Source organism: Lentinula edodes (genome assembly GCF_021015755.1).
Source record: "Lentinula edodes strain Le(Bin) 0899 ss11 chromosome Unknown C8R40scaffold_15, whole genome shotgun sequence".
NCBI classification, from domain to species: domain Eukaryota; kingdom Fungi; phylum Basidiomycota; class Agaricomycetes; order Agaricales; family Omphalotaceae; genus Lentinula; species Lentinula edodes.
This window is the reverse complement of record NW_025764321.1, coordinates 577038-601815: the sequence shown is the minus strand read 5'-3', so window position 1 is coordinate 601815 and position 24778 is coordinate 577038. Positions and strand designations below refer to the sequence as shown.

Genomic DNA, 24778 nt, shown 5'->3' with positions numbered 1-24778 from the left:
ATATGGGTACACCTTGATTGGGTCCCTGCGTGGTGGTAGAGCTGTGGGTCGTAGGGTTGTTCGGTATGTATTTGTAATGTATGTTCCAGCTACACTATAGTACCCATGATCATGTATCGATATCTCTTAAGTGGCAAATTTAAATATCATTATTGTATATGAATAATCATAAAGAATGAAAAGTAAGCATGTAACATAACCTGTAGCATCTACATATCATCATCATCCATGAGGATCTTCATCTTCCAAACTCCTAGATCATCATCTGCATCCTCATCTGCCCATTTCATATCCTCATCAAAGTTTCCTCCTATACCAATGCCATGACCACCACTACCATTACTTGCATGTACACCATTCAATGCAGGGTGCCCACGCGCATCCGTTGTCTCGCCGTCAATGGTATCGATGTCTACATCATCTTGCTCTGCTTCCTTCTTTCGTCGAAGAATTTCCGCTTCGTCTTCCTACACAGCCAATCGGACGTAAAAAGACGTGAATTCCAACAGAAGAAAGCGAAAGTATCACTTACAATGTCAAATTCATCCTCACGTTCCTCGTACTCTACATTTTCATCAACCTCTTCGAATCCACCAGCAAAAGCACCCCATCTCTCGGCATTTGGACTGTGCCATATGAGGATATTCCCTTGATTAGTAGTCGATGCTATTGAAGCTTTCGAAGGATGCCACTACATGGGCGTCAATCAAACGTCGGGGAAACATAGACAAAATACTATTCGTACATGCAAATGCGCCAGAGGCTCCCTTCCACCGTCTAGCGTACTAGCAAATTGACCATCGTTTGAGATATCCCAGATATATATTTTGTGGTTTGCGGCATCAGCAGCGCCTAGAATTGTTCATCAATCGTGCAGCCAGAAGGTGTGCGGAAAGATAGTCACCGCCAGCTAACCATTCACCATCCGGGCTATAGGATACGGCATGCCATGCCGTTTTGTTGATTGGGTCGTTGAATCGATGGGTGGGCTCCAGTTCTTGTTCTATGAATATTTCGCCACCGGTTTCGCTAGACCGAGGATAATGCGGGACTATGAATTGGCGAAGGGTTCGATCGGAGGAGTTTGTGACAAGGCGACTTTAAGTAGAACTACAGTCAGACGACATAAGATTAGATACTGATTCAGAACTCACCGACCGTTCTTTGCAAAATCCATCCCTTTGATCGTTCCAGCTCCACCAGCTATTCGATGTCGCGCTATCATCTATTCAAATGAGAATTTGGGCGCAGAAAAAGAGTATGGGAATAATAGCACTAACAGCTTTCGTTCTGGTGTTGAAAACCAATATGTATCCGCCGGATGTGCCGACAAAGACGTATTTGCCTGAAGGATCGAAACGCGCAACTGTCATCGCGTATCTGTATTCATATGAATTGGAAACAATTCAGTCAAGTGTAGATGATGACATACCTTCTACTCGACTGTCCTTCGGTTCCGTCTTCGTCACCATCCGGCTCGTACAACTCCGTTCGTGACCGATGGTTCGGTCTCAAGTCGACAAGGTAAACCTCGCCGGTATTCAGTAGAGCTAGAATTATTTGACTGAGCAGATGTGGTCAACTCAAAAGAAATCTTGTGATGAACGTCGCTACCTATTTCTCGGATGGAACGAAGCTGAAGAAACCGGCGCGTCACAGCGGATAGTTGCATGTCGTTGAGGCGGATCACACACAGACGCGAGGTCCCAGACGATGACATTCCAATCTTTTGAGGACGTCAGCACATAGCGAGAATGCCTTGACCAACTGAAATTGATTTAGAATATTACTCACAATGGTACAGTTCAAAGTACGTACTCCAAGCTAGTCACAGCTTTTACGTGTCCATCCAGCCATCGAACAGCGGCTTTAGTCTCAAGATCCCATATTGTGGCCAAGCCGTCGAATCGTCCTACACCGACGAACCTTCCCGAGGGGTCGAAACGAGCGAATGAACCGAGAGCATAGAGTGAAGTTTGAACAGCAGTAGGATGACTAAAATTGAATGGGCCTAGGATCAATCATGAGCAGAGAGCAAAAATTTCGAGGAGATATTTTTTACTAATTAACGATTCATTCATTGAGGAGATGGAGAAGGAAGAGACTGGCCAACAGTAACACTAATAGCTTCACTGCATGACGTGACGTGACGTGACGATGCGCGTTTGCCGAAAATTCTCCTTTGATTCTCCTCGGTCATCCCGATGTCAGAGCACGATATTCAGAAAACTCTTCAGTCCCTTCAAATTCCAAGTGAATACGCGCGCTATGAGTCCACAGATGACATATCTCGTCTAGATACATGGAAGGCTTCGACTGTGCAGCTTCTACGCGACCTCAGTGGATCGATCAATGAAAAAGAGCTCTCGGTGACAGAACAAGCAGATGTAATTGCAGCAGTCGCTTCTTTCAGTGATACAGAGCCCTGGACCTCACCTGAATCTCGTGCTCTGGCCACAGGTACGCGGAATAATTTACTCCTTATTCGACTGTTGTTTTGAAAGTTAGAACTGCAGAAATATTGTCAAACTTTTCCGAACCCAATCTTTCGCTCATGTTGCAGCTGTTGGAGCAGAATGTTAACCCTCCTTTCCGCTCTAGCCTTCATCCGTTGCTGAACCCATCTACCGGACGTAAGTTAAGTCGACCAGCGGGTGGTCCTATGGGCTCGCAGGATTTCTATGAGACTCAAACTTGGAAGAATTACCCCGCAGCGGGTAATCTGGTATTTTGGTGTCTGCGTCATATCCAGGTATGAGTTCCCAAATGTTATGCGACCATCTACAATTGGAGTTACTTATACAGAGTCAAGACTATGGCCGTCTCTGGTATCTCGTTATCCCTCCGATAATGACTTTCCTTGATGACTATCAAGTTCCATATAAATTGAAAGGAGTCAAGATGGTTGAAGAACTTCTTCAGCACGTACCCAGAGAAATACTAAAACGTACTGGTGTGGATGGACTCATTCTGACAGTAGATCAATCCGTCGCCTTGATTTTCGAATCTGATCTGACCTGATTCATTCTGCTTAGTCTCTGAATAACTGTCTAGCTCAATTGGATGATGTTAAATCTCCCCAATTAATACAAGCTACAGTTCCGGTTTCCTTATCACTGTCTTTGATCACGACAACTCTGGGATCTCCAGCGCAATTTGATCAGCTGTGCGCACTCCTAGGAGAAAGAATCATTGGAACAATCTGGTTGTATTCTTACGACAAGCTCGGGGTTGTTCAGGCCTCGGTAGACTCCCTTCCCCCGTTATTGAGTGCTTTAGGCTTAGGAAGCAGTCGATATCTCAAGGTATCCGCAAGTTCTTGTACGGACTGAATCGCCACATAACCCCGCCGTCCTTCTAGGCACTGATACCTCAACTGTTACACCCTCTGATTCCGGTGCCTTTCACAGTGTCCCCATTCGAGCTGCAAATTTCTTCCTTGCGTGCGCTCACGATCGTTATACATGAATGCTCATATAGAATGCTGCAGTGGAAGGGAACCGTAATAGATGGTATAAGCCGCTGTTGGATAAATTTAACCGATACACAGTCAACCGACGACAGCTGTAAGCATTCTATCACCGCCGTTGCCGTATCTTCCAGCTGAAATGGGGTTCTTCAGCCAGACGGGAAGAGCTGAAAAAGCAGCTACGATCCACATGCGAAACATTAGCTAAGGTTTGCCCTACCATTATTGAAGTGAGTACAGTCCTCTAGCCTCAAGAGAAGATCTCGACTCTCAATCAACGCAGGAGGAGTTCCGCCGGTTGCTCGTCGCGAACCACGAAATGTTCCATGATTTAGTGGCCGGAATTGCCTAGTCTTGCCTAGTCTGCCTTGACCAGCGGGGGACCATGGGGAAAGCTGGGGAACCGGTCCTTTTTCCGGTTCCTGTGCTGATAAACCTGAAAAAAGCTTACCGACCCTTCGATGTACGCTTCGGGGCAGGCAGGGCAGGCTTCAATCCAGAGCCGAAGCCTGGAAAGATATGATTGTGGATGACATGATGTAGCATATGTAGAGGTCTCCGACGGGATCTTGTACTTTCAAGTCTTCAGCTTCGACTCTCGAGGATCCCAATTGCATGATTTCTTCCTTTTACGGCCTTTATAATATGAATCTAGTAAGGGTGCTATGGTAAACTAGGGTAAACTGGGAGGATGTCCTGGGCCTTCGTAAGCTTCGTAGGCCTCGGAAAACACGGAGGATAAACCGGCAGTGCGCTTCAACACGTGTCTATCGGACTTGAGCTTTTGAATTTGACCCCCGATGTGGTCTCTTAGACTTTTATAGCGACTTGATCTGGTAACCCACAACGCTACCATCCTTCTTCGCTCCCATCATGAGCCTTTCAGTCGACGATCTTGTTTCCTCTCTATCCTCCAGCCACATTGGCCAGGAGGCATTAGATCTTGCTGCATTACAGGTTCACATACATTATCATTTCTGAGGCTTCACGCTTGAGCTTATCAAATTAATTCATCTCTAGGCGCAACTAGCCCAAACGCTATTCCCGCAGCCAATTGCCTCGTCAAGCGATTCCTCTCTAGATTCCTTCCACCAGCCTTGTAACACTCCTACTGGACGTACACCATCATCGAGCTTTAGCTGGGGCCAACTTATAGACGTCCAACAGCACCTTTCACGTCGGGATGAGATGATAGATGATGCCGAAGACGAACGAATGGTAGAGGACATTCTAATGCCTTCTTCACCAACCTCTGCTGGATACTCGTCTGCGCAGTATGCGGTGCAACAACAGATGAACAGCCCTTTCCAAAAATCACATAACCGAAACCCCCACAATCGATCCACTTCCTCTTTTCCTTCTTCCCCGAGTTCTAGTTCCGTTTCGGAACCATCATCCTTTACATCAACAGATCCGTTCTATCTCGCACAGCTACAAGCAATGCAGAGTCACAATGCCCCTTCTCCATCTGCCATGTCACAACTTGGAATGCCTGCACAGCACTCGCCATTCACGCAGCAGCAACAGACTCGAAGAGAAAACTTCAATTTTTCGCCGGCTTCTATTTCCTTGGATACTCACAACCTCTTTGCGGTGACCTCAGTTGCATTCGAGTGCTAAACACTGCCTTCGCTTTTCACCATGACCCATAACGAAAAAAAGATCTCTGCGTCTCGTCTCCGTGTGCCTTCCCTATCAGCGATCGGATATACCGGTATCAATATCAGCCCGGTTCGTTATCGGTTGAGTTGCGTCCGATTCCAATGTGTACACTTTCTTCGCGAGGATACCCACCTTCCTTCATTTATCTTACTATTATTCGCTCGGTCTTTTACGACATATTAGTTGTATAATAATCACTGCTGATCTCTCGCCACCTGCAGGACGATCCGTACTTATACTAATCCAATCGATCTGCCTTCCCCTTTCCAACGCGCACATAATCTTTATCCATTGGTTCGTCCGCAAGTGCTCTTCTGATGGCATAAACAACGAACACGAATCCGAGGAGAACCAAAAACGCGATATGCTTGGGGTGATTAATGATGTAGGACTCGATAGACTGCAGTTTGTTGTTAAGATACTGTGGGGAACACAAGTGGTATAATTGTTAGTTCGCGACTGATGAACAGACACAGACATACTCTAGCAACACGTTCGATGAAGTTTTCCGAATTCTTGGGAGAGATCTTTCCTTGAGCGATCCCGTCAAGCACAGAGAACACGCTTTGCGATGAGGTCAATTTTATGGGCGACCCAGCGTGGCCGATGTCGTAGTATATTAGAGCCTTTCAAACAGGGAAGTAAGATGTATATAAAATAAGCAGACAAGAAGTAAGGATGAGATACCTTGTGATCAGTAACGACAACCTCGACGTCGTCGAGCTCTAAGGAGCCCTCATATTTAATCCCATACATACTCTTCATCCAATCCTTCCACTTTCCTAGATCCATCCAAGCAAATACTATAGGGCGTTCTTGGCCATTTTCACTAAGCATCCCACTCCCTTGAGTTCTTGCTCTCCACTTTTGCCCGATTTCTTCCATGCGCTCCTGAACTTTGTCCTTGATGTTCGGGGTGACGGCAGCTAACACTACAAGTGGACGTGCAGGAGAGTTCATAACGTTCTGGAAGGAGTCTTGAGTTAGCTCAATTGCTGTCGGGAGACGATTATGCAGCAACCAGGTCTTTATGAGGTCAATTTCAGTAGGATCCTTTTTCAGGGAAGAGGCTGAAGTAGATGTTGAATATACGGCCGCAGGAGTGGTGTAGTCATGGTCTTTCAGGGCTACAATAGCCCACGCCGACGTTGATGGGATAGAGAAGTGAGATTTCATGGAAGGTGGTGGATCAGCGATGGTGTAGACCATAGGCGAACCGAGGAGGGAGGAAAAGAGGGGCCTAAGTATGGACTGGGAAAGGTGAGAACGTTGCGTGAAGGAAAAGGGTTGTATAACACACCGGAAGTTTGGGTTCGCTGGAAGGATAGAGCAGCACGTAAATCGACTTTTCCACGGAGACATGGTTCTTCAACTCGTCAGGCGAAATAGATTTGGGTTCCCTAGTTTGACCTGCACTGAATGGTAGGGCTTTGAGCCGATCAAAACACTTACGAGTTACTAGCCTTCTCCGCAAACTCTTCTAGTTGCTCAAGCTTTCGTCCACCACCATATTCCGTGTGAGAACTATCGGCGATGTACACCAACGTAGGAAACCCTCCGATGTTGTTTTCCTTGCAAAGAGCTTTGTGAGATTCACAATCAACTTCAGCAACTGTGAGTTTGTGTTGCATGCTTTGAGCAAGCTTCTTCCATGTCGGAGCAAGCTTCTTACAATGGCCACACCTTTTCCGGAAGTTAGAGTGAGTTATCAAAAAGGCTCTGAATTACAAACCACGGGGCGAAAAATTTAACGAAGACGGGACCCTCCTCTATCGTGCTTTGGAAGTTTGATTCATCCAAAACCAGCACGGAGCCTGACGGATTGGGATCCGCAACGTAGTTTGGTTCTTCGAGTACAGTTTCTGAAACGGGCGGAGTAGGTAATGGAGGTGTAGGTGCGTGTCGTTTTATAAACTCTGTCAAACGTTCCACGTCCCTGGCACCCTTGAAGGTTTCCACAAAATCTCCGTTGTTATAAACATTCAACTGAGGGTATCCCTTGACATTGTTGGCGCTGCATAGATCTACGTTGCATCGAATGAGTTCAGTTGAAGTGCAATGGTCGAGCTGTTCATCACTTACCACCGTGGACTGCGCAATTAACTTGTGCAAGTTTCACACCCGTAAACTCTGCGCTACCTTCCTTATTCCTTTGGGCCAGCTCTTCCCAAGTAGGCGCAAATGCCCTACAGTGCCCACAATAAGGTGAAAAATGCTCAATAAGCCACACTCCGCTGGCTATGCTCGATTTGAAGTTTTCCGGTGTGAGTTCTGTAGAGTGTACTGGAAGCGCCACACAAACGATGGAAAACGACAGTAGAAGAAAGGGAATAGGAAGATCCCTGAATAGCTGCCAGAGCTTCAGAATCATGATGAGATATGGAATGGGATTCGGAGGTGGTGGTGAAGAAAGGGTTGTTTGGATAACTTAGTAATGATACTTTTGATCAGATATGCCTGGCCGGGCAGTGCCCGATGGATAAATGGAGTCGTTTCGATTCAACCACAACAATGAGGCTCATGCTATGCTCTTTTATCCAGTCAGCAATCCGGACAAGATTAAACAAAGAATAATAGATGCCGCAAAATCGAAGGGCCATGAGGCCGACGAGGAGAGAGAAGCAGTCAATTTTTCATTCGTTGATGCTTCATTGGTGAATGAATACAAGAAAGCATTCCTATACGTGATACTGAGTTTTTTGTAGATAACGAGTAGATTGCATCTCGAAACCGCTATAAATCAAGCCATTCTCGCTGAATCGCAAGGATCATTGAGGACAAAGACTGTTCATTCCGAGATCCTCTTTGCTCTCAATCCTACAAACAATGTAAGTGAGGAGATCTTTGGCCACAAGACAACTCATTTATAAGATATGTCATAGATCACCGAGGCAATTCGTCGATACGGCGTATCGGACACAACCAAGGCGCTCCTCGTCGTACAAATAATGAACTCTTCAGCTACTACGGCGTCCATTTCAGACGTAGAGATCAAGATGAAAAAAGTCGTAAACGGGACGATAGTTTCCTTCGATGAACTGGCCAGATTGACTGATTGGAATACAGTAGAGAAGGTATCGACATCGCTCGCGCTGATGTATATCGTTGCTCACAAAACATTAGTATCATAAGTTGGGAAACGAGGTAAAGGAAAAGCAAGACGCTACACAAGCGCGAGCCTTCATCGATAATGTCGCAGTCAGTTCTGTTGCTATGAAAAGTGTTATGCAATGAGAAGATACGTAGTGTTTATCTTACCTGGAAGAGCGGATTGGTTTCCAAATCGCGCCAGTTCGGTATCGTTAAAACATCCATTCGCTTCAAGTTGCAAGGCAATTCTGCTCAGCAATCAGCCGCAGACGATAGAAGGCCACAGACTAGTACCTGGTCCTCGAATATATTCTAATTACGCAAAATTGTCTTGCGTTGGTCTGCCTAGGGGAGACTACGTATGTAGATATTACGGCCCTGCATAGAGGTAAGGAAAACGTCATGTGGGGTGATAAAACTCAAACGGAAGGGATACGAATATACCTCATTAGCAAAAGAGAGGAAACAGGTAAATATGTACATGTACAGCGGAGTAGCGATTAGAACAAGTCTTCCAATGTCATTTGCTTCACGATGTCCTGTATAGATTCAACAAGATAAATCAGAACGATGTTGTAAATATCGTTAGAGGGGACTCGAGGGCGCTCCGGTGGTGGGCGGATAACCAGACGCATGGGACCACTCATTTCTCCACAGACCGTCCACATCCAACAGCAAGAATTGGAAAGATGAGACGGTACGTACCGTATTTGAAACCATCATTGCAAACTCCTCAAAATCCAGCTTTCCATCACCGTCCTTATCGGCTTCCATTATTGTTTTATCTACGATCTGCTGTAGTTGTTGGTCCTGTGGATAGTATGCATTAGCCTCGTTATAAACAAGGAGATTCAGCTAATCATATAAGGTAACTGAAGGAGAGTGTATGACTAAACACAAGAACATAGATAATCCATTGCAGAAGCCCTATGCGTAGCGAGTCGAGCTTAGAAAACGGTGCTCACCTTCAGGTTGTTACCAACCATCATCTTCAGTACCAAAAAAAGCTCCCCGTTTGATATGTATCCATCTCGATCAACATCATACACCTTGAATGCGACTGGAAGGCTGGAATAGGTAAAACGAAAGACTTTTTTGCGTAATTGCAGACGCACATCGTAACTTTTCCTCTCTTCCACCTCGACTACTGAAAGCGCTCAACCCGCCTACGAATTCTTGAAAGTCGACTGTGCCTCCACCACTGTAGCACGACGTGTGAGAAGAATTATAACAGCATTCCTTTCAAGCTGTCACTCACTCTTCATCGAATATCGCGATCATCCGTGATGCCAGGGGGTTCGATGCGATTTGTGGAATTCGCAGAAACTCCTCACGATCTATTGATCCAGATCCATCGCTGTGAATTGAAGTTTGTTCGAATGAGGAATAAGAAAGATGCCATTTAGAGACGAGAATGGACAGACCTGTCCAATTTCATGAACCGTTTCTTCAGTCGTTCCAGCTCAGAATGATTGACTAATTACCAGAGAATTGTTGAGTCAAAAACCCTTGAATGCACTTTCTACCGCCGACGTACAATTGGACCGCCGTTGCATGTCCTCCATAAATTGAGATGCTGTCGTCCATGTTAAACCGAGAGTAAAGGTAGTCAAACTTGTCGCATACGTGATTGACCCATAGCTAAAGCAAATCTTGATTTTTCCTAATAAACTAAAGAGAGGTCTTGCAACGAAGAGGATAGATCAGAGATCGAAGGCGAATGCGCTGGAAGAGAAGAAACGAGGAAACAACGTGTCTTGTGACTTCCTCTTCCTCTTCCCTTTATTTTGCATGCAGAGTGTCATCCTTCAAAATGCTCGTCGCATATTGTCATTGAGAGGATATTACTCAAGCATATCTTGCTCAGAGCGACGGGTGACTATTAGCGAAATCTCTCTCAACAGAACAAGGTTACAAATATGCACTCGATCCCATAGCAGCCTTGTCTTGTCGGACGCGCAAAGACGCACCATTTACGCGCTTTCGACACCAATGGGCAAAGCAGGAGTCGCTGTTATAAGGATATCAGGGCCAGATGCTCTGAAAGTCTGGAAGAGTATCATCAAAACGGCTGCTCAACGCCTTCCGGATCCATGGAAGTTTCAACGATGTAAAATTGTACATCCGGAACGACAAGAAGTGTTGGATGATGGGCTCGCTGTGTTCTTCAAATGTAGGTTTAGTATTTATGAATGATATTTTTGTGGCTGAACTTCTTCCCAGCACCAAAGTCATTTACTTCAGAGGATGTAGTAGAGTTACATATACACTCCGGAAGAGCCATCATATCTTCTGTTCTAAATGCCCTATCAGCTCTGTCGTTTTGTAGGCCGGCGGAAGCAGGTGAATTCACGCGACGAGCGTTCCAAGGTGGCAGATTGGACCTCACGCAGGTCGAGGGCCTCAAAGATTTGATTGATGCCGAGACAGAAACTCAACGGCGCATAGCTCTTCAGGCTGCCGGTGTAGGTGAGCATTCTTCGTCAAGGAGTTTGGAAAATGTTGACCTAGGAATATCAGGGAGCATCCCGAGCCCAGTTTGAACACCTGAGATCAGAAATTATTCATTGCTTGGCCATGGTAGAAGCTCTGATTGATTTTGGCGAAGGCGAAGATTTGGAAGAAGGTGTTTTTGAGCAAGGTATGTACAAAGTCTCTTACATACATATATTTATCGAACACGGCGATAGCCAGAGCCAAAGCATTTCAGTTGCACCAAACAATCCAGGCCCACCTTGAAGATGGTCGAAGGGGTGAGATCATTCGATCCGGACTCCGTGTAGCAATCTTTGGGCCTCCGAATGCGGGTAAAAGCAGCTTGCTCAATTTTTTAGGTATATGGCTACTTCAAGTGCTTTGCTTATTAAGATTCTTTATGACGTCTGTACTTCTAGCTCAGCGGGAGGCGGCAATTGTGACATCTTTGCCTGGGACTACTCGAGACATACTTGAATTGTCGCTAGATATCGGTGGTCTACCTCTGATTGTGGCAGATACGGCAGGTCTTCGCGCTACCGATGACCTTGTTGAGAGCATTGGAATTGAGCGTGCCAAAAGCATGTGCGTTATTCCCTATGAAACATTGCTTTTATCAAGAACTGACTTATCTTGCCAGGGTTCAAGCTTCCGACTTGTCTTTGTGCGTTTTATCTCTTCCTGAGATTTACGAAAGCTCCTATTTCCACATTCCGTCGTCGTCAAAGGACTTAATTACCCCCGAAACCTGCTTTTTGCTCAACAAGTCCGATCTTCTTCAAACCCAACCATCTGATATCCAAATTCAAAGCGCGCTAGGTAAAAATGCTTGGATTGCTAGTTTGGAAACAGGGCACCGTACATTCGAATTCTTAAGCTCATTTACTGAAATGTTGAAGCAGAGGTAATAGTTCCAACTCCTTCGTTTAAGATATCTAGTGAGCTTGTCTATTGATATTCAGATATGACACGAGCGATGCTCAAGGCACGACAACACCCCTCATTACACATGCCCGACACCGTACACATCTGACCTCTGCGTCTCAATTCATAGCGTCATTCTTGCAATATTGTGTGTGCCACCCTCGTGTTTTCTTGCCCCATTTTTGTGACTCGCTCGTCTCATAGCTTCGGAAGATATTGTTCTCGGAGCCGAAGAACTTCGTTATGCAGCCCAAGCAGTTGGGAAAATCAGTGGGATCATTGACGTAGAGGACGTTCTCGACGCTGTATTCCGGGATTTCTGTATAGGGAAGTAATGAAAGAATCCCCGACGTTTGAGTCAGTGTGACTCAATTATGTATGTGAATTTGATGTGAATGATAACTTTGCCTGAGAAAGGCGGAATTGCAAGACCGTTTTACCATATTAGGCCCTGTTAGTGGGCGGGGTTAGTGGGCGGGATCATTACCTATTATACAGAGTTCGTTGACGTTTACACCCGAGCGCCCAACTTGAACCTATAAAATGAGTCTCGTCTGCTGTCGTCCTGCATCAATTTTTGACCTTCAATATGCCCCAGAACTCAGAAGCACAAGCGTTCATTGACCGTGTTCTGGCCTTGCCCAAAGGACCTGGAGTTTCACTGGAAAGCGTCCTGCAGCCGTCTCTCGATGACGAAGCTGCACTCCGCCGACTTTTCGCAACGGAAAAGGATAATAATCGTTTGAAGAATCCCTACGTTGGCCTTGTAAATGTCTTCGACGCGCCGCCCGACATCAGGACTATTCGTGCTCGCATAGTCAAAGACGAGGAAGACCTCAACGGAAAGTATGTTATGCCCCTTTCTCCCAAGGATCGCAAAGCCGAGGGTACTGCGTGTATGGTGCCGTCTTTGGAAGAATTTCAGAAGAATTGGACCGTCTTTAGTGAAGGGTCTCTTTCACAACTGCTTGACTGGAACAATGTCGTTGCTGCTGGAGGATCTGTGCTGGCCTGCTTGGTCCCATTGCCTGAAGAGGCCAAGGTGTCGAAGAGGGCAATCAGGAAGTATTATCATGGATCCGCCTATCCGTCTTCAGATATAGATTTATTTTTATGGGGACTTACTCCACAACAGGTCCGTTTTTTCATGCTACAAAGATACAGGCAGCTCAGTCGTTTTTCACAAGGCCGAAGCCAAGATCGTCACGATATACGAGGCGGTAAGGGACTCCGTTCCGTGGGATGTGACCTGCGTACGAACCAAGCACACTGTCTCCATTCATTGTCCGTTTCCTTCCTCGTTATTGTTATTCACGCGATCTAAGTTTGCACTCCTTTCTAGCACAATATCCTTACCGCTCTGTCCAAATTGTCCTGCGACTCTACACGTCTCCCGCTGAAATCCTAGCCGGATTCGATATTGACGCGCCCTGTTGTGCATATGATGGTAGACGAATCTGGGCTAATCCCAGAGCTATCACTGCCCTTATGCGTCAGTGTAACACAATTGATGTTACTCGTCGCTCTCCCTCATACGAGGTTCGTCTCACCAAATACTCGTCTCGTGCCTTCGAAATCTATGTTCCAAACCTATGTCGTGCTGATATTGACCCGACAATCTACGAGCGATCCATAGTGCGTGTCGAAGGTCTTGCGCGGTTGTTGGTGTTTGAAAAGCTCAAGTACCCCAACGCCCGAGAGATCTTTCTCCAATCGAGAAGGACGTTGAGAGGAAGGTCTTATGCGAACAGTGTACCATATTATATAAGGAAGAAGAGAACATTGAAGGGAGATCTGAAGAATGAGGTTGCAATCGGGGGTTTGGAGATGAACAGTTATGACGTGGTCTCATTGCATATCCCGTATGGACCTGGGTGGGATGCGAGGAAGATCGATAAATTGATTTACCAGACGGTGATTCCTTCAATGTCAGAGAGATTAATTTCATGCTAATTGTTTCCATTTGTTCTCAGGATCTCGGAATGAACTGTGAGTAGTGGTGTGTGTGTCAAGTTTATTGAGTGTGACGCTGTCATTTTTCTCAGCCACCTTCAACCCAAAGAACAAAAATCGTCGCCTTCATCGTCATCCTGCTTTCTTCGGGACCATTGAAGAATGTTTGGAAGATTGCTGCGAGGTGCGGCATATCTCCTTTGGTCGTCGTCTTTCACTAACTAATCTTCTCATGTTAGGATTGCCCAAAACCAATAGACGAGGATGAAGTCAAGCTCCAGGAAGAAGAAGACAAGCAGTATCTTCGGGGGAGGATTTCGTAAGTCTATGTCCTCATCGCACCTATACTGTTCTTCATTGCTCTTGTTCATCATCTTCGCAGTTTCGTTCAACAAGACCCCGGCCGACAATCCCTCTCCGGCTCCTTCAATCCCATCGACGATTCAGAATGGAGTGCCCAAGTATTTATAGGACCCACGGAGAAGTTCTTCCAGGTTATAATCACTTCGGATCGTGCGGCGGTTGCTCGAATGATTGCGGAAGGTGTTGACGTAAATCGTCGTGATCACGTCGGGCGCATGCCTCTCCATGTCGCAGTCCTCGCAAAGGCAGAAGATGTCGCGTGTGATCTGATTGATGCCGGTGCGAGAATCACGTCGAGACTAGCTGAAGGAAAGACCGCTTTGCATATTGCGGCACAGTTGGATCAGCTCAAGGTAGTAAAAAAGCTGCTAGAGCGGAGTAAGATGAACGAGGACTTATTGAAGAAGGATGGAGACGCAGAAGAAGGGAATGGTGATGTGGAGGTGAAGGAAGCAGTGCGGGATTCTTCCGAGGATGACTGGAGCTCTGCGGATGATGGTGTGATCTCTATGGAGGAAGTCGAAGACACGGATGTGGACGACGAAGATGATGGTGACGATGTCGACGACGACAATGGGGACGATAATGATGGCAGCCCACGCAAAAAGACCAAATCAAAGGAAGTCAGTGAACGTCCCAAAACACCAACTGAATATAATGCTCTTCCGGAAGATGATTCTGGAGAGCCAGACGTTTTCGATATCAACGCCCCAGACTGGGACCTCTGCTTTACCCCACTATCATACGCCATACTTTTTGCTTCTTTGCCTGTTATCGACACACTCCTTCTCAGTGGTGCAGATGCGAATCTTGCGACAACCGCTTCGTACCCTGACGCTCCGCGATTACACCCTCTCTTATTAACAGTGTACCATTCGGATGAAGAACAGGCGTGTTCCATCGCCGAAAGATTGCTTCAAGCAGGTGCCGCAAGTTCCGCTGCAGACCAAGGTCGTACCATCTTGTACAAAATGATTGAAGCAGGGAAGACAAAGCTGGTAAATTCTTTGCTTCGCCTGGATCCGAAAGCTGGAGTAGTTTTGAATTTGCCCTCCATGAACATGAACAATGGACGGCCGACGTTCCCTCTCATTGCTGCTGTGCAGCTTAATAACCTCGAGATGGTAACGACTTTGTTGGCGTACGGTGCCAACGTCGTCTTTAAGGCAGAGGATGTCGTGCGAGCACAGGAACTTCGAAACCAGTACGAAATTCTCTTTTGCACTTACCCTTCTTCTCATGCTAATTGATCAATCTCTCCAGACAAAATTATGGTAACAATGTCAGCCACTTCATTAACTTCACTCTCGGCGAACCTTTGGACCAAGTGATACATCCTGTTGAGGCAGCGCTCTGTTGCCACACTGACTTGATTCAACTACTCGTTTCTGTTGGTGCGTCAATAAACCGGGCTACTCGGGTGTCAACGAGTACATATGCGAATCAGGAGATTCTTCGCACCTACCTAGATTGGGCCCGTTACGCTATCGGCTGGATAAACAGATACATATCTGAACAACAGGACAAGATGAAATTGGAAACAAAGAAGTTGGATTCAATTACCACTGCCCCTACTACACCTTGGAGGACCTTTGTCTCCAGAACAATCTACTTATCTGACAATGGGGTTCTACCTGGTTCTGAACTTCAGAAGAAGAAGTTTGTAGAAGATCAAGTTGAATTGGAAAAAACCATCCGTAAATGCGTGGCGCTTAAGGGATTTTTTGGCGACGCTGAGAGGCTCCTCGTATCGAAAGGTGCCAAGACTTACAACATTCTGTTCGCGGACACTGAAAAACGTTCGACTGCCACTTCTAATGTCTCGATACAAATCGACCATCATGACCATATTCTCTGGCAGCAAAATTCTAGCTCGACAAAGTACTTTTTCTTAGGACAGCACGACTACTCCCGGGAAGCTGTTCCTATGTATTTAAATGATAGATATGATGAACTTTTTGAAGCATGTTGGAAAGGGGACGACATTGCTGTGCGAAAACTTTGTCTTCCCGATGAAGGAAAGGAAAATGCACTTAAGGTATCGGTTGCAGTGGCTCATCCAACCAATCAGTGGTTGCAAACCAGTCTGTAAACCTCCATTTCTACATTTTTCGCAAGAATGGTTAACCCTAATATTGCAGATCTTACACCACTTGTCGCTGCTATTGAGGGGCGACACTGGAGTACTGTTCGCTTAGTGTTCGGCATTTGTGTAGCGCAGTATAAACCAGTCGACGAGAAAGAAGTAGCTTTCAGGCTCAATAATATCAATCTCGGTGAGTCGCGTTGTTTCAAATTGAGCAATTGTTCTGATGACTGTTATGTTGATAGACGAGGATGATGAGGATAATCTGAGCGATGATGACTCTGCAGCCTCGGATGTTACCGCCTCTGCTCAAAAACGAAATCAACCTTTCATAGACATCGCTCAAATATCTCCGGCAGTGAAAGTCCCATTCCCTCCCTCGCGACTTCTCAACAGCCACTATGTTACGTATGAAGAGGGTGGCGGGAGCCTCGTTTTGATAAAAGCTATCAAAACCAAAGATTTCGAAGCTTTCGTTCACATCGCTGATTTGTACAAGCTCACAGAGCCTCCTTTGGAGCTCGGCCAAGGATATATATTAGACGCAATCCTTGCAGCAGATGAACCAGAGATGCTCGACGAGTACATCCGTCGTACTGGCAGTGGGATAGACCTACAATCTCATGGTGACGAAACGGAAGAAAAGGAAATACGTGCCATCAATGATAAAAATAAGATTTATCTGGGACTCTCGGTACATGGGAAGAAGCGTAAAGATCTGGCCCAAAAAAATGATCCTGCAAATTTTCATTATCAATTGCAAGACCAAGACGTGACTCCTATATTATGGCGCGCTATTCTATCGTCATCCAAGGAAGTTAAGATCATCGAGTACTTGGCATCGACTCGCCCACTAGAAGCATATCGGTTTTATGCAATGACGCACGGCAGCGAGTTGAGCATCCGTTTGCGTCGCATAACCGATCTCGAGCAAATCCTCCCTGATCGACTTGGTTGGTGTACCAATAATCTTGGAGAGTCGCCGCTTGTGGCGGCGATCTTGTCCAACAAATTGAATGTCATAAAGCTTCTTTTTGCGAAGAAACCTAAGCTGATGTCTGCAGCTTTGAAAGAACGGTATGTTTCTTATAAATCAATTACGATGCCCGAGGTGCTCATGGGGTTTCAGGATGAAATTCAGTGGCTTCAACCTTTTAATGCTTGCAGTCCAAGTTGGCTGTGATCCCCAGGTCATAGACTTTTTGTTAGCAAATGGTCAGTCACCTACAGAGACTGATCAAATTCGAAAGTAAGTCAGCTACTTGCTAGCAAATCTTGTCAGTTATAACACTTTTTGGCAGATGGAACATCTATCATATGCTCGCTGCTTCTTCCGTACCCGTTCTATTTGAGCATCTCCTGCTAAAGCTTCCCCGAGATGTCAACGAGTTATTATTGCAACAACATTGTAAGGGGAATCTGGACACGGTTTGTCTCGTCTTATCCCCTTGTGTAGTTTCGTTCATTCATTTGGTACAGCCTCTTCACCTTGCAGTTTCAAGAGGAGACTATCGTACCTCTAGTATAATCATCGACTATACAAGAGCAGGCCTCGCAATTCGGAACGTTTATGGATCGATTCCCCTTCACATTGCGATATCGAAATCCCAAGCAAAGACAGTCAAGAAACTCATTGATTCCTCTCCAGACGAATGTCTATTCATGGAGAATGGTGTTGGAAACACCCCACTCGAGATGACTACACTCTTGGATTTGCTTGGTCGCCTCCAGAACGTCAGCAGAGACCGAGAACCTGAACTGGCCGCTCAACATGTGAACCTCGACCCTTCCAGAATCACTCTTGACAAGTTACAACAGGATGTCCCTAACCTACGGCAAACAATTAACACCCTTCTAAAGAATGGTCCTCTCAAAATAGACGACAAGTTGACTAAGGATCTGTTCGCATTTTCTCGCTTCATGGAGACAAAGCTAACTGCCGCGACGGCTGAGGCCGAGGCTACTAAGGGAGGAAATGAAGACGAGCCCGATGTAAAGGACAAATGGAAGGACCCTGAAGATAGAGGCACAACTCTAAAGATTATCAAGGAAGCTATTCTAGCCAGACCTTACCAACGTCAGCTCATTCACTTGGTTGATGTTCAAAAATCGGTCGGAAGTCACCTGAGTAGTGCGGAACTACGTTCGAACACGGATGCAAACAATCATATGCACCAACGTGAACATGATGAAGAAGGTTTGGAACCTGAAGAAGATACAGAGATAAAGCTTCGTAACTCCAGTATAGTGTATCGACGACTAGGGCAGCCACTACTTAGAGTATAGTATGGACTTCTTTGATGCGATCTATGTAACATGTAGTGGATTCGTGCCAAATAAGTAAAATAACAATAACATACAAGTACTATCAAAACACAAACGATACCAATACTATCGAGACAAACAGACAGATAGACAGACGACTACAGGAAATTCAAATCAATGTAGATGTTGCGGGTTCTAGCATCCACTGCAGCTGGATATTGACACCAGGCCGTAGAGGGGGGACAGCGTCCTTAGCGAATCCAAAAAATCGTTCCTGATCTCCTTCGTTGAACTTGATTTTGAACTTCACGAAAAAAACAAGCAAGTTCAACGACGGCATCTGTACTGCCAGCCAGGAAAGGAATCTATGCCAGGACATCTTCATGTTCCGCTCGGGATAATTGGAAGCGCCCCATATCTCAGATGCATCCCACTCATTGTATATACGAAAGGTGATTGTCAAGGTGGTTACGTGGGGCAATGGAGGAAGAGTATGCGCAAAGCGGAAGAAATCGAGAACTTCGAAAGGAGCAGAGTTGGTTAAAGTCGGGCCGCCCGGCGTCGTCTGAGGTATTCCAAAAGTGAAGCTCTTCATCTGTGGGCCCAAGTGAGCAAATGGTTGACATGAATGAGCCCATAGTGGATTGTCTAGGAGAATATCAGACTACGATTCCAAAACGAACTACATAACTTACCTGCAACGCCAATAGGCTCGATAACCAGAGCTTCCAGTGTCTCCTTTGATTTTTCCAGTAATCGTTCCAGACTCGTGGGTGACATGGTAAAGTCATATCGAATCCTCAATGACTGGAGGTGGACTTTGTCCTTTAGAAACAGAATCACCAGATCAACCACTTCGTCGTAAGTAGGGTCGCTTGATCGAGTGCGCTCGAAGGCAATCCTTTCCAGTAAGCAGAGATTACTATTATGGCTCAATCCTAGAGGGCGACTACGACTATTGCGGAACCAGATGCCCTGGAAAGTCAGAGATTTCAGACCACTGCAACATAAACTGAGGAAAAGCTCGAGCTCGTGCAGATCCTCGAATTTGGCCTTGAGTGTGAGTCGTTGGAGCGAGGGAAGCAGTGAAAGATGTCGGTGGATGGAAGGGCCTACAATTATGGAGTGCTGAACATCCCTTCCCATCACCCACTTCAGAGACGTGACTTTGGGCATCTGGGGAAATTCTGCCGCGACCTTATTGAGCTCCCACCTCCTGTCTTCAAACAGTCTAGAAAATGAAAACGAGCGCAAGGTTTCAGCTACGGAAAGTTCTGAGCTAAGACGAGTTCCTGGCCGTAAGGTTATACTTCGGGCGTGAAATGTGGGAAGCCTAGGGAAACGAAAGCACAGCTTCTTGATTCGCTCATAGTCTGCTTCCTCTGAAATGAGAATGTCGTGCAGCAGATACGGGAAAGCAGCAGTACGCCAAATAGCGCATACAAGAGACGCAGCTCGAAGCGTTTTCTGATCATTGTCTACAGATTCGATAATGAGTTCGACGATTTCTAAAGGAAGTTCTGGTCTGTCATTGGAGGAGTCTGTCGTTCACATTAGAAATTAATCAACCCCTATCAACTCTCGAGAAAGAACCAAAGCTCAGACTTACTGAACATCCCGGCGACTAGTACTGTAGAATCGTTTAGCGAGTGGCTACGAAGAGGTTAACATGAAAGAGCTGGGAATTCATTTAGGTTTTAATGAGGATAAAGAATTCCTCATCATGATTCTGATATAGATGGCATCTATTATGTATCAAAAAAGAAGCAAGCTTGTGAGAACGATCTCCGACGCCACAATGATGTGTGCCACCATAGGATGTTTGCGAGCGATATGTTATAGGATGTTATGGGCAATGGCAAGTGTATCCACGTATACCGAAGCCCGGAACTCAAAGCGGGTGAAGGAGATTAAGCAAAAGACCAACCGTTGAAACGCGCGATGAACGGAGCTTAAAGGACGTATGTCCATTTTGACTGTTGTATCTGTGCTATGTAATTCTATACTTTGAAGTTCGATAAGCATTGATATTGATAGACATTTGTATTTATATGAAGGTGAGCTGAGAAAACAAAGCAGAGCATGAATGTGCATTTCATATCACCATCTACAGCTAGAAAGGTAACCATAAGATTAGATATAGTATGTACCAGAGAATCGAGAAATTGAGATACTCACGCGGAACAGAAACTGCAACTACAAGCATATCAATTAAGATAAAGTTATGGAATAAACGAGGGGAGCTTACGTCTTCAGGTGTGAGCCGACCCATTGCCTAAGGAATAAAAGACATCAACGACTTTCAAGTTAAAAGGAACGGGATCAATAGCTCACTGAGTCATCAGGAGAAAGCGTGGCGTCAACCATTGCAGACTTCTTCTCCTGCAACTGAAAAGAAAAAAGTTAGATTGCGTAAGTAGTCGAACTGAAAGCAGATTATACCTGTACGATACGACTCTCGATACTATCCTCAACGATGAGTTTGATTGCTTTCACAGGTCGATGTTGACCCAGTCGATGTATACGATCCATTGCCTCTATTTGATATGACTGAGGAACAACGTTCGCAGGAAAATCCAATGTAGACTCACGAAATTCAACTATGATTCCAAGGAATTAACACAGATAAACACCCTAGGGAAGGAAGAAACATACCAGCAGGATTCCACCAACTGTCCATGAGGTATACACGAGACGCCTCTGTCAGATTCAGCGCTACTCCACCGGCCTTCAAACTGACAAGGAAAACGGTGACTTCGACATTATTCACTAAAAGAGGGATAGAAATCATTTTGACCGTTCAAAAGGGACGTCACCCACTGAAATGTTTGATAGTCGCATCTCTAGCTTGGGGGTTCATCGTTCCCTCGAGTCGACAAATCTATGTACATAGATGAACAGGATCAAAATGTGGCTTGGCGAGATTTACATTGACATCACGCACCGTAAAACCAGCTTTCTGCAAACGATATGCGATGAGGTCAAGGAAGTTGACGAACTGACTGAATACAATGCTTTTCGTTGTTGCATCCTCGGTACGCAGATTGCTCAATTCTTCCAAGAGAGCTTCGATTTTTGTCGAGCTCTTCCAAGTGTCCAAGTTCAAGCGCCCGAGAATTCCCTGTCGAGCATTGGATGTGCTAGAATCGAGATCTAACGCAGGTGCTTCGAGGTCAATAGTAAGAGGCACAAAGCACACAGGGCAAGAAGGCTAGAAGTATCCTCAGGACGGGTGTACGCGAGCATGAGGGACAAGTCACATACATTCTGCTCAATGGCAGTATTGAGATATTGCTTGATACATTCTCGATCAAAGACATGCCGACACTTTGATTGGATTGCATCTTCCGCGATTTCATGACATATCCTGCAAACGGTGGCCTCCCCGAGGTCTTCAGTAATAAACTTGTTGGCGTTGCTTTTGCTTCTGATGACCAGATCGGGGTGACATGCCATTTGCCTCATCCTGGTAAGACTATGAAACGTGAAGTGAGTAGAAAGGTAGAACGAAGAACGGGAAAGGGTTGACTCACAGACTGAAGATATTCGAATAGTCTAACCGAAGATATGAGTTAATATAGGTTGAATGGATGGTGAGTGCCGACTAACTGTTCAGAACGGTTCCTTGGTCTAAGTATGTACCGAACTGTCGCTTTGCATCAGAAAACAGCGATAGGTACAATTCTTTCTCCTCTGGACTGAAGTAGTCGTTGCGAATGATAACCGTTCGAGGGGGTAAGCCAAGGTCGTCGGCTCGTTGAAGCTGTATACATTCATTGACATAAGTATACGCAAGCTATAAATTCGAAAGTACTGACCTTAGTACGTCGAAGCATCATTCTATCTAGTAGGATCTTCAATTTTTTGAAAGCGATCTTGCCTGGCCCAGACATCCCATCTTTCTGGATTGGTGTTAAGATCTCGTTGTTCCAAAAACATGTCTACGAGGGTCATGAGATTTCCAAGAGGTCCATACGGGGGACTTAAAACATACATGTTGCATCGGACTATGTCCACAATCTGCATACATATGGCATCAACCCTAACTCAGAATTAGTTTCATAATTTTCAACTGACCGTCGCAGGACCTTTTGTCGGAAAACTTCCAGTGTAAAGACTTGCATTCGCATTGTTTGCCTATCCAGCAGCAGTCAGCAGCAGGAAAAAGGCACTGACAGGGGGGGAGCTGACAATAGTAGTACGAGAATGGGTCACCGCCTAAAAACCTAATCAGGGAATACAACTCTCCGACTCGGTTTTGCAATGGAGTGCCGGATAAACACCATCGAGAAACTGCTTCCAACTCGAAAGAAGCCTTGGCCGTGTTGGATCCGCGATCTTTGATGTTGTGAGCTTCGTCGAGCTAGAAGAAGGATAGTCAAGAACTAGATATGCCATTTTGGCGCCGATGGAAAACTTACAATCACACGGTGCCAGAGGATCTGGTGTACCGGAGACTGTTCTTTGATGATCTTGCCTTTTCTTTTAAAACCGCTTTCTTGCTTGCGGAAGGAGCTGCGCAACCAAGATTAAGGACCATTTATATTCATATAAGGATATCAAGCCATTCCTACCTTTCGAGAATCGCGTATGTAGTCAGAACCTATGTCATCAAGTGAGTGCGAATGTGTTGGATGAACGAGACACACAGACCACATCATGTTTCTTGAGTTCTTTGACATCTGATTCTCGAGATTGTCCGTGCCATACAAGGACCTTCATACCATCTGTGTGTGCTTCGATTTCATTCCTCCATTGCATGATTGCAACAGTGGGACTGCAAAAGCATTAGTCAAGCCTATAGTAGACGTCCAGTATAAAAGTACTTGCGCAATGATAAGATTAGGTTTCTTCCGATCCGAGACCAGCAAAGCAATGACCTGGATAGTCTTGCCCATGCTGACAAGAAAGTCAACATACCATTGGGCTTCTAGACGATCAAATTGACATTACCCCATTTCATCCTAAAACAGCTCATTAAATTCACAACAACATAGGAACAAGAGATCCAGGGACGCACTGCAAGCATACCACCTTTCCACGGACCTTCCTCTTGTTTCTTCATCCAATGCAAACTTTCCCTCTGGAATGGAAGAAGCGTCAATTTGATTCCAGCTGGCTGTTGACATTCAGCTGGTTTGACGACTTGAATCTTCGCTTTCAAATCGCCCCAGACATTCTTCAATTCCGGATGATGTTTGTGCAACGCGAGAGTAGCTTTTTCCGCCTGAAAACGCGCTGTTAATGCAGACTCGAAATGAAGGCAAGATGATTCACATTAGTAAGTTTGCGGCCCAGCTTTTTGCTGAGTTCCCTCTGCTCTCGTTTCTGTTCTCTTCTCGCCTGCAACCACGTCATGAGTTCGGGTTCTTCAATACCTAACTTATATTTCTTGGATTTGGATTTGGATTTTGTGTGTTTCTTTCCTTTGGATTTCTTCTTCGCGAGAGGTTCAGAGTCAGAGTCAGAACCAGAGAGCGCAGACAAATTATCGAAATCGTTGATAGCACTATCAAAGTCCATAACGGAGTCGTCAACGTCCACGCCAGTTCTAGCGTGGTCAGCTAAACGATGCTCAGCAGCAGCCGCCATAAGCGCAGCCTTCGCATTGACCTGTGTATCGGATGAAGGCCCAGCTCCATTGGTGTTTCGATAAGTCTGACGAGAAAGCTGTATAGCTGCGGCAAGCATGACCGTGTCACCATCTTCGTCAGAGTTGTTCCCGTCGAGCGAGATGGCGGTAGAAGGGACGCGTTTCTTGACAGGTGAAGAACGTGCTTTAGGCATTACTAGCTCTTCTTCTTCATCGATATCGTCTTCTTCCCCTTCAGAAGCGACAAATTCAGAGCCGCTACTATTAGAGTCCACAAGAGATTTGGCATCATCGTAGTCAAGTCCTCCTTCTGTTTCTGAGTTTTCATCGTCGATTGGAGGTGCTCTTTGTTTGCCTTTGCCCTTAGTGGTAAGTTTCACGGCCTTCTAAAGATTAAGATAAGAAAGAGGTCAAGCAGATAATATCCTTAACTTACGATATCTTTGTCTTTCCCTTTGCCTTTGTTTGTAGGTTTCTTTGCAAGTACAGCAACCTCCACGTACAAACTCTTTCCGGTCGCTCTTCGTTTGGGAGCAGGACGTGAGTCCGCCTCTTCATCTTCATCTTCATTTTCGCTATGAACTGGAGGTGGCCTCTTCTTCCCTCTTTGACTCTGAGATCTAGTGTTTGTCCTCTTTGTTACCGGCACCTGCTCGACATCAGTCGTCGCTGGGGAATCCTCAGCCACAGAAGCGTTAGTACTAAATAGGGGTGAGTTGGTCGTATTCGTTGTTGTCGAAGTTGCGGGTGTCTGGTTACGCGCCGCACGACGAGTTCTAGGGGCCATGATGGTCGTTGTTTTCGAACTTTTTTTCTTGTGAGTGGCACAACAAAAAGCCACGCCACCACGCGGGAGTGAAACCTTATTTATTGTATAATCACTCATTATCATCACGGG

General features: G+C 45.7%; 10 protein-coding genes across 10 annotated transcripts; 5 read left to right on the top strand and 5 right to left on the bottom strand.

Moving 5' to 3' along the window:
• Positions 1 to 209: 209 nt before the first annotated feature.
• Positions 210 to 2081, bottom strand: C8R40DRAFT_1160477 (WD40 repeat-like protein; the record flags this gene model as incomplete). The annotated part of the gene is made up of 10 exons (XM_046230021.1): positions 210 to 467; positions 533 to 691; positions 746 to 852; positions 905 to 1098; positions 1155 to 1225; positions 1281 to 1380; positions 1433 to 1564; positions 1615 to 1767; positions 1819 to 2011; positions 2063 to 2081. The coding sequence occupies 10 exons, from the start codon at positions 2079 to 2081 to the stop codon at positions 210 to 212; spliced, it is 1386 nt and encodes a 461-aa protein (XP_046087038.1).
• Positions 2082 to 2204: 123 nt separating this feature from the next.
• Positions 2205 to 3717, top strand: C8R40DRAFT_1160476 (uncharacterized protein; the record flags this gene model as incomplete). Its single annotated transcript, XM_046230020.1, has 6 exons — positions 2205 to 2460; positions 2517 to 2752; positions 2806 to 2976; positions 3036 to 3305; positions 3362 to 3566; positions 3623 to 3717. The coding sequence occupies 6 exons, from the start codon at positions 2205 to 2207 to the stop codon at positions 3715 to 3717; spliced, it is 1233 nt and encodes a 410-aa protein (XP_046087037.1).
• Positions 3718 to 4342: 625 nt separating this feature from the next.
• On the top strand, positions 4343 to 5089 carry C8R40DRAFT_1069126 (uncharacterized protein; the record flags this gene model as incomplete). The annotated part of the gene is made up of 2 exons (XM_046226080.1): positions 4343 to 4426; positions 4490 to 5089. 2 exons carry the CDS (start codon positions 4343 to 4345, stop codon positions 5087 to 5089), a joined length of 684 nt encoding a protein of 227 aa, XP_046087036.1.
• A 280-nt stretch (positions 5090 to 5369) lies between these two features.
• Positions 5370 to 7502, bottom strand: C8R40DRAFT_1069125 (protein disulfide isomerase; the record flags this gene model as incomplete). The annotated part of the gene is made up of 7 exons (XM_046226079.1): positions 5370 to 5552; positions 5614 to 5757; positions 5819 to 6382; positions 6432 to 6546; positions 6584 to 6814; positions 6864 to 7155; positions 7214 to 7502. 7 exons carry the CDS (start codon positions 7500 to 7502, stop codon positions 5370 to 5372), a joined length of 1818 nt encoding a protein of 605 aa, XP_046087035.1.
• Positions 7503 to 7614: 112 nt separating this feature from the next.
• Positions 7615 to 8413, top strand: C8R40DRAFT_1101908 (CGI-121-domain-containing protein; the record flags this gene model as incomplete). Its single annotated transcript, XM_046227972.1, has 4 exons — positions 7615 to 7785; positions 7837 to 7959; positions 8014 to 8205; positions 8255 to 8413. 4 exons carry the CDS (start codon positions 7615 to 7617, stop codon positions 8363 to 8365), a joined length of 597 nt encoding a protein of 198 aa, XP_046087034.1. The 3' UTR covers positions 8366 to 8413.
• On the bottom strand, positions 8396 to 9968 carry C8R40DRAFT_1101905 (calcium/calmodulin-dependent protein phosphatase). The gene is made up of 10 exons (XM_046227971.1): positions 9848 to 9968; positions 9759 to 9797; positions 9646 to 9697; positions 9480 to 9578; positions 9337 to 9422; positions 9187 to 9281; positions 8927 to 9031; positions 8666 to 8760; positions 8516 to 8599; positions 8396 to 8449 (listed from the first exon to the last, which is right to left on the bottom strand). The coding sequence occupies exons 1-8, from the start codon at positions 9858 to 9860 to the stop codon at positions 8722 to 8724; spliced, it is 528 nt and encodes a 175-aa protein (XP_046087033.1). The 5' UTR covers positions 9861 to 9968; the 3' UTR covers positions 8396 to 8449; positions 8516 to 8599; positions 8666 to 8721.
• A 44-nt stretch (positions 9969 to 10012) lies between these two features.
• On the top strand, positions 10013 to 11955 carry C8R40DRAFT_1043630 (uncharacterized protein; the record flags this gene model as incomplete). The annotated part of the gene is made up of 8 exons (XM_046224181.1): positions 10013 to 10394; positions 10445 to 10686; positions 10742 to 10862; positions 10912 to 11055; positions 11116 to 11281; positions 11337 to 11600; positions 11659 to 11768; positions 11825 to 11955. The coding sequence occupies 8 exons, from the start codon at positions 10013 to 10015 to the stop codon at positions 11953 to 11955; spliced, it is 1560 nt and encodes a 519-aa protein (XP_046087032.1).
• Positions 11956 to 12209: 254 nt separating this feature from the next.
• Positions 12210 to 18308, top strand: C8R40DRAFT_1170062 (uncharacterized protein; the record flags this gene model as incomplete). The annotated part of the gene is made up of 13 exons (XM_046231475.1): positions 12210 to 12755; positions 12808 to 12904; positions 12963 to 13534; positions 13594 to 13609; positions 13666 to 13757; positions 13813 to 13892; positions 13956 to 15140; positions 15200 to 16020; positions 16078 to 16212; positions 16268 to 17099; positions 17152 to 17271; positions 17324 to 17450; positions 17502 to 18308. 13 exons carry the CDS (start codon positions 12210 to 12212, stop codon positions 18306 to 18308), a joined length of 5430 nt encoding a protein of 1809 aa, XP_046087031.1.
• A 74-nt stretch (positions 18309 to 18382) lies between these two features.
• Positions 18383 to 19887, bottom strand: C8R40DRAFT_169526 (uncharacterized protein). The gene is made up of 2 exons (XM_046234239.1): positions 18983 to 19887; positions 18383 to 18935 (listed from the first exon to the last, which is right to left on the bottom strand). Exons 1-2 carry the CDS (start codon positions 19461 to 19463, stop codon positions 18457 to 18459), a joined length of 960 nt encoding a protein of 319 aa, XP_046087030.1. The 5' UTR covers positions 19464 to 19887; the 3' UTR covers positions 18383 to 18456.
• A 375-nt stretch (positions 19888 to 20262) lies between these two features.
• Positions 20263 to 24721, bottom strand: C8R40DRAFT_169486 (SNF2 family N-terminal domain-containing protein). The gene is made up of 24 exons (XM_046234238.1): positions 24317 to 24721; positions 23565 to 24266; positions 23308 to 23514; positions 23241 to 23251; positions 23118 to 23186; positions 22941 to 23064; positions 22862 to 22890; positions 22709 to 22802; positions 22479 to 22650; positions 22365 to 22424; positions 22282 to 22307; positions 22106 to 22228; positions 21897 to 22050; positions 21821 to 21842; positions 21552 to 21762; positions 21232 to 21498; positions 21108 to 21168; positions 20943 to 21056; positions 20879 to 20887; positions 20730 to 20824; positions 20622 to 20675; positions 20536 to 20562; positions 20466 to 20483; positions 20263 to 20400 (listed from the first exon to the last, which is right to left on the bottom strand). The coding sequence occupies exons 1-24, from the start codon at positions 24665 to 24667 to the stop codon at positions 20395 to 20397; spliced, it is 3006 nt and encodes a 1001-aa protein (XP_046087029.1). The 5' UTR covers positions 24668 to 24721; the 3' UTR covers positions 20263 to 20394.
• Positions 24722 to 24778: the final 57 nt, after the last annotated feature.

Bases quoted from the DNA above. Each gene is read 5' to 3' on its own strand.
- C8R40DRAFT_1101905 (XM_046227971.1), bottom strand. The intron at 9,698-9,758 runs GTACGTCGGCGG...TCTGGTAATTAG, and splicing joins CATGCAACGGCGGTCCAATT to TCAATCATTCTGAGCTGGAA. The intron at 9,032-9,186 runs GTGAGCACCGTT...TACTATCCACAG, and splicing joins TGGTTGGTAACAACCTGAAG to GACCAACAACTACAGCAGAT.
- C8R40DRAFT_169486 (XM_046234238.1), bottom strand. From the start codon at position 24,667: ATGGCCCCTAGAACTCGTCGTGCGGCGCGTAACCAGACACCCGCAACT. The intron at 24,267-24,316 runs GTAAGTTAAGGA...CTTAATCTTTAG, and splicing joins AAGGGAAAGACAAAGATATC to AAGGCCGTGAAACTTACCAC. The intron at 20,563-20,621 runs GTGAGCTATTGA...TTTATTCCTTAG, and splicing joins CGCTTTCTCCTGATGACTCA to GCAATGGGTCGGCTCACACC.
- C8R40DRAFT_169526 (XM_046234239.1), bottom strand. From the start codon at position 19,463: ATGCCCAAAGTCACGTCTCTGAAGTGGGTGATGGGAAGGGATGTTCAG. The intron at 18,936-18,982 runs GTAAGTTATGTA...ATATTCTCCTAG, and splicing joins CGAGCCTATTGGCGTTGCAG to ACAATCCACTATGGGCTCAT.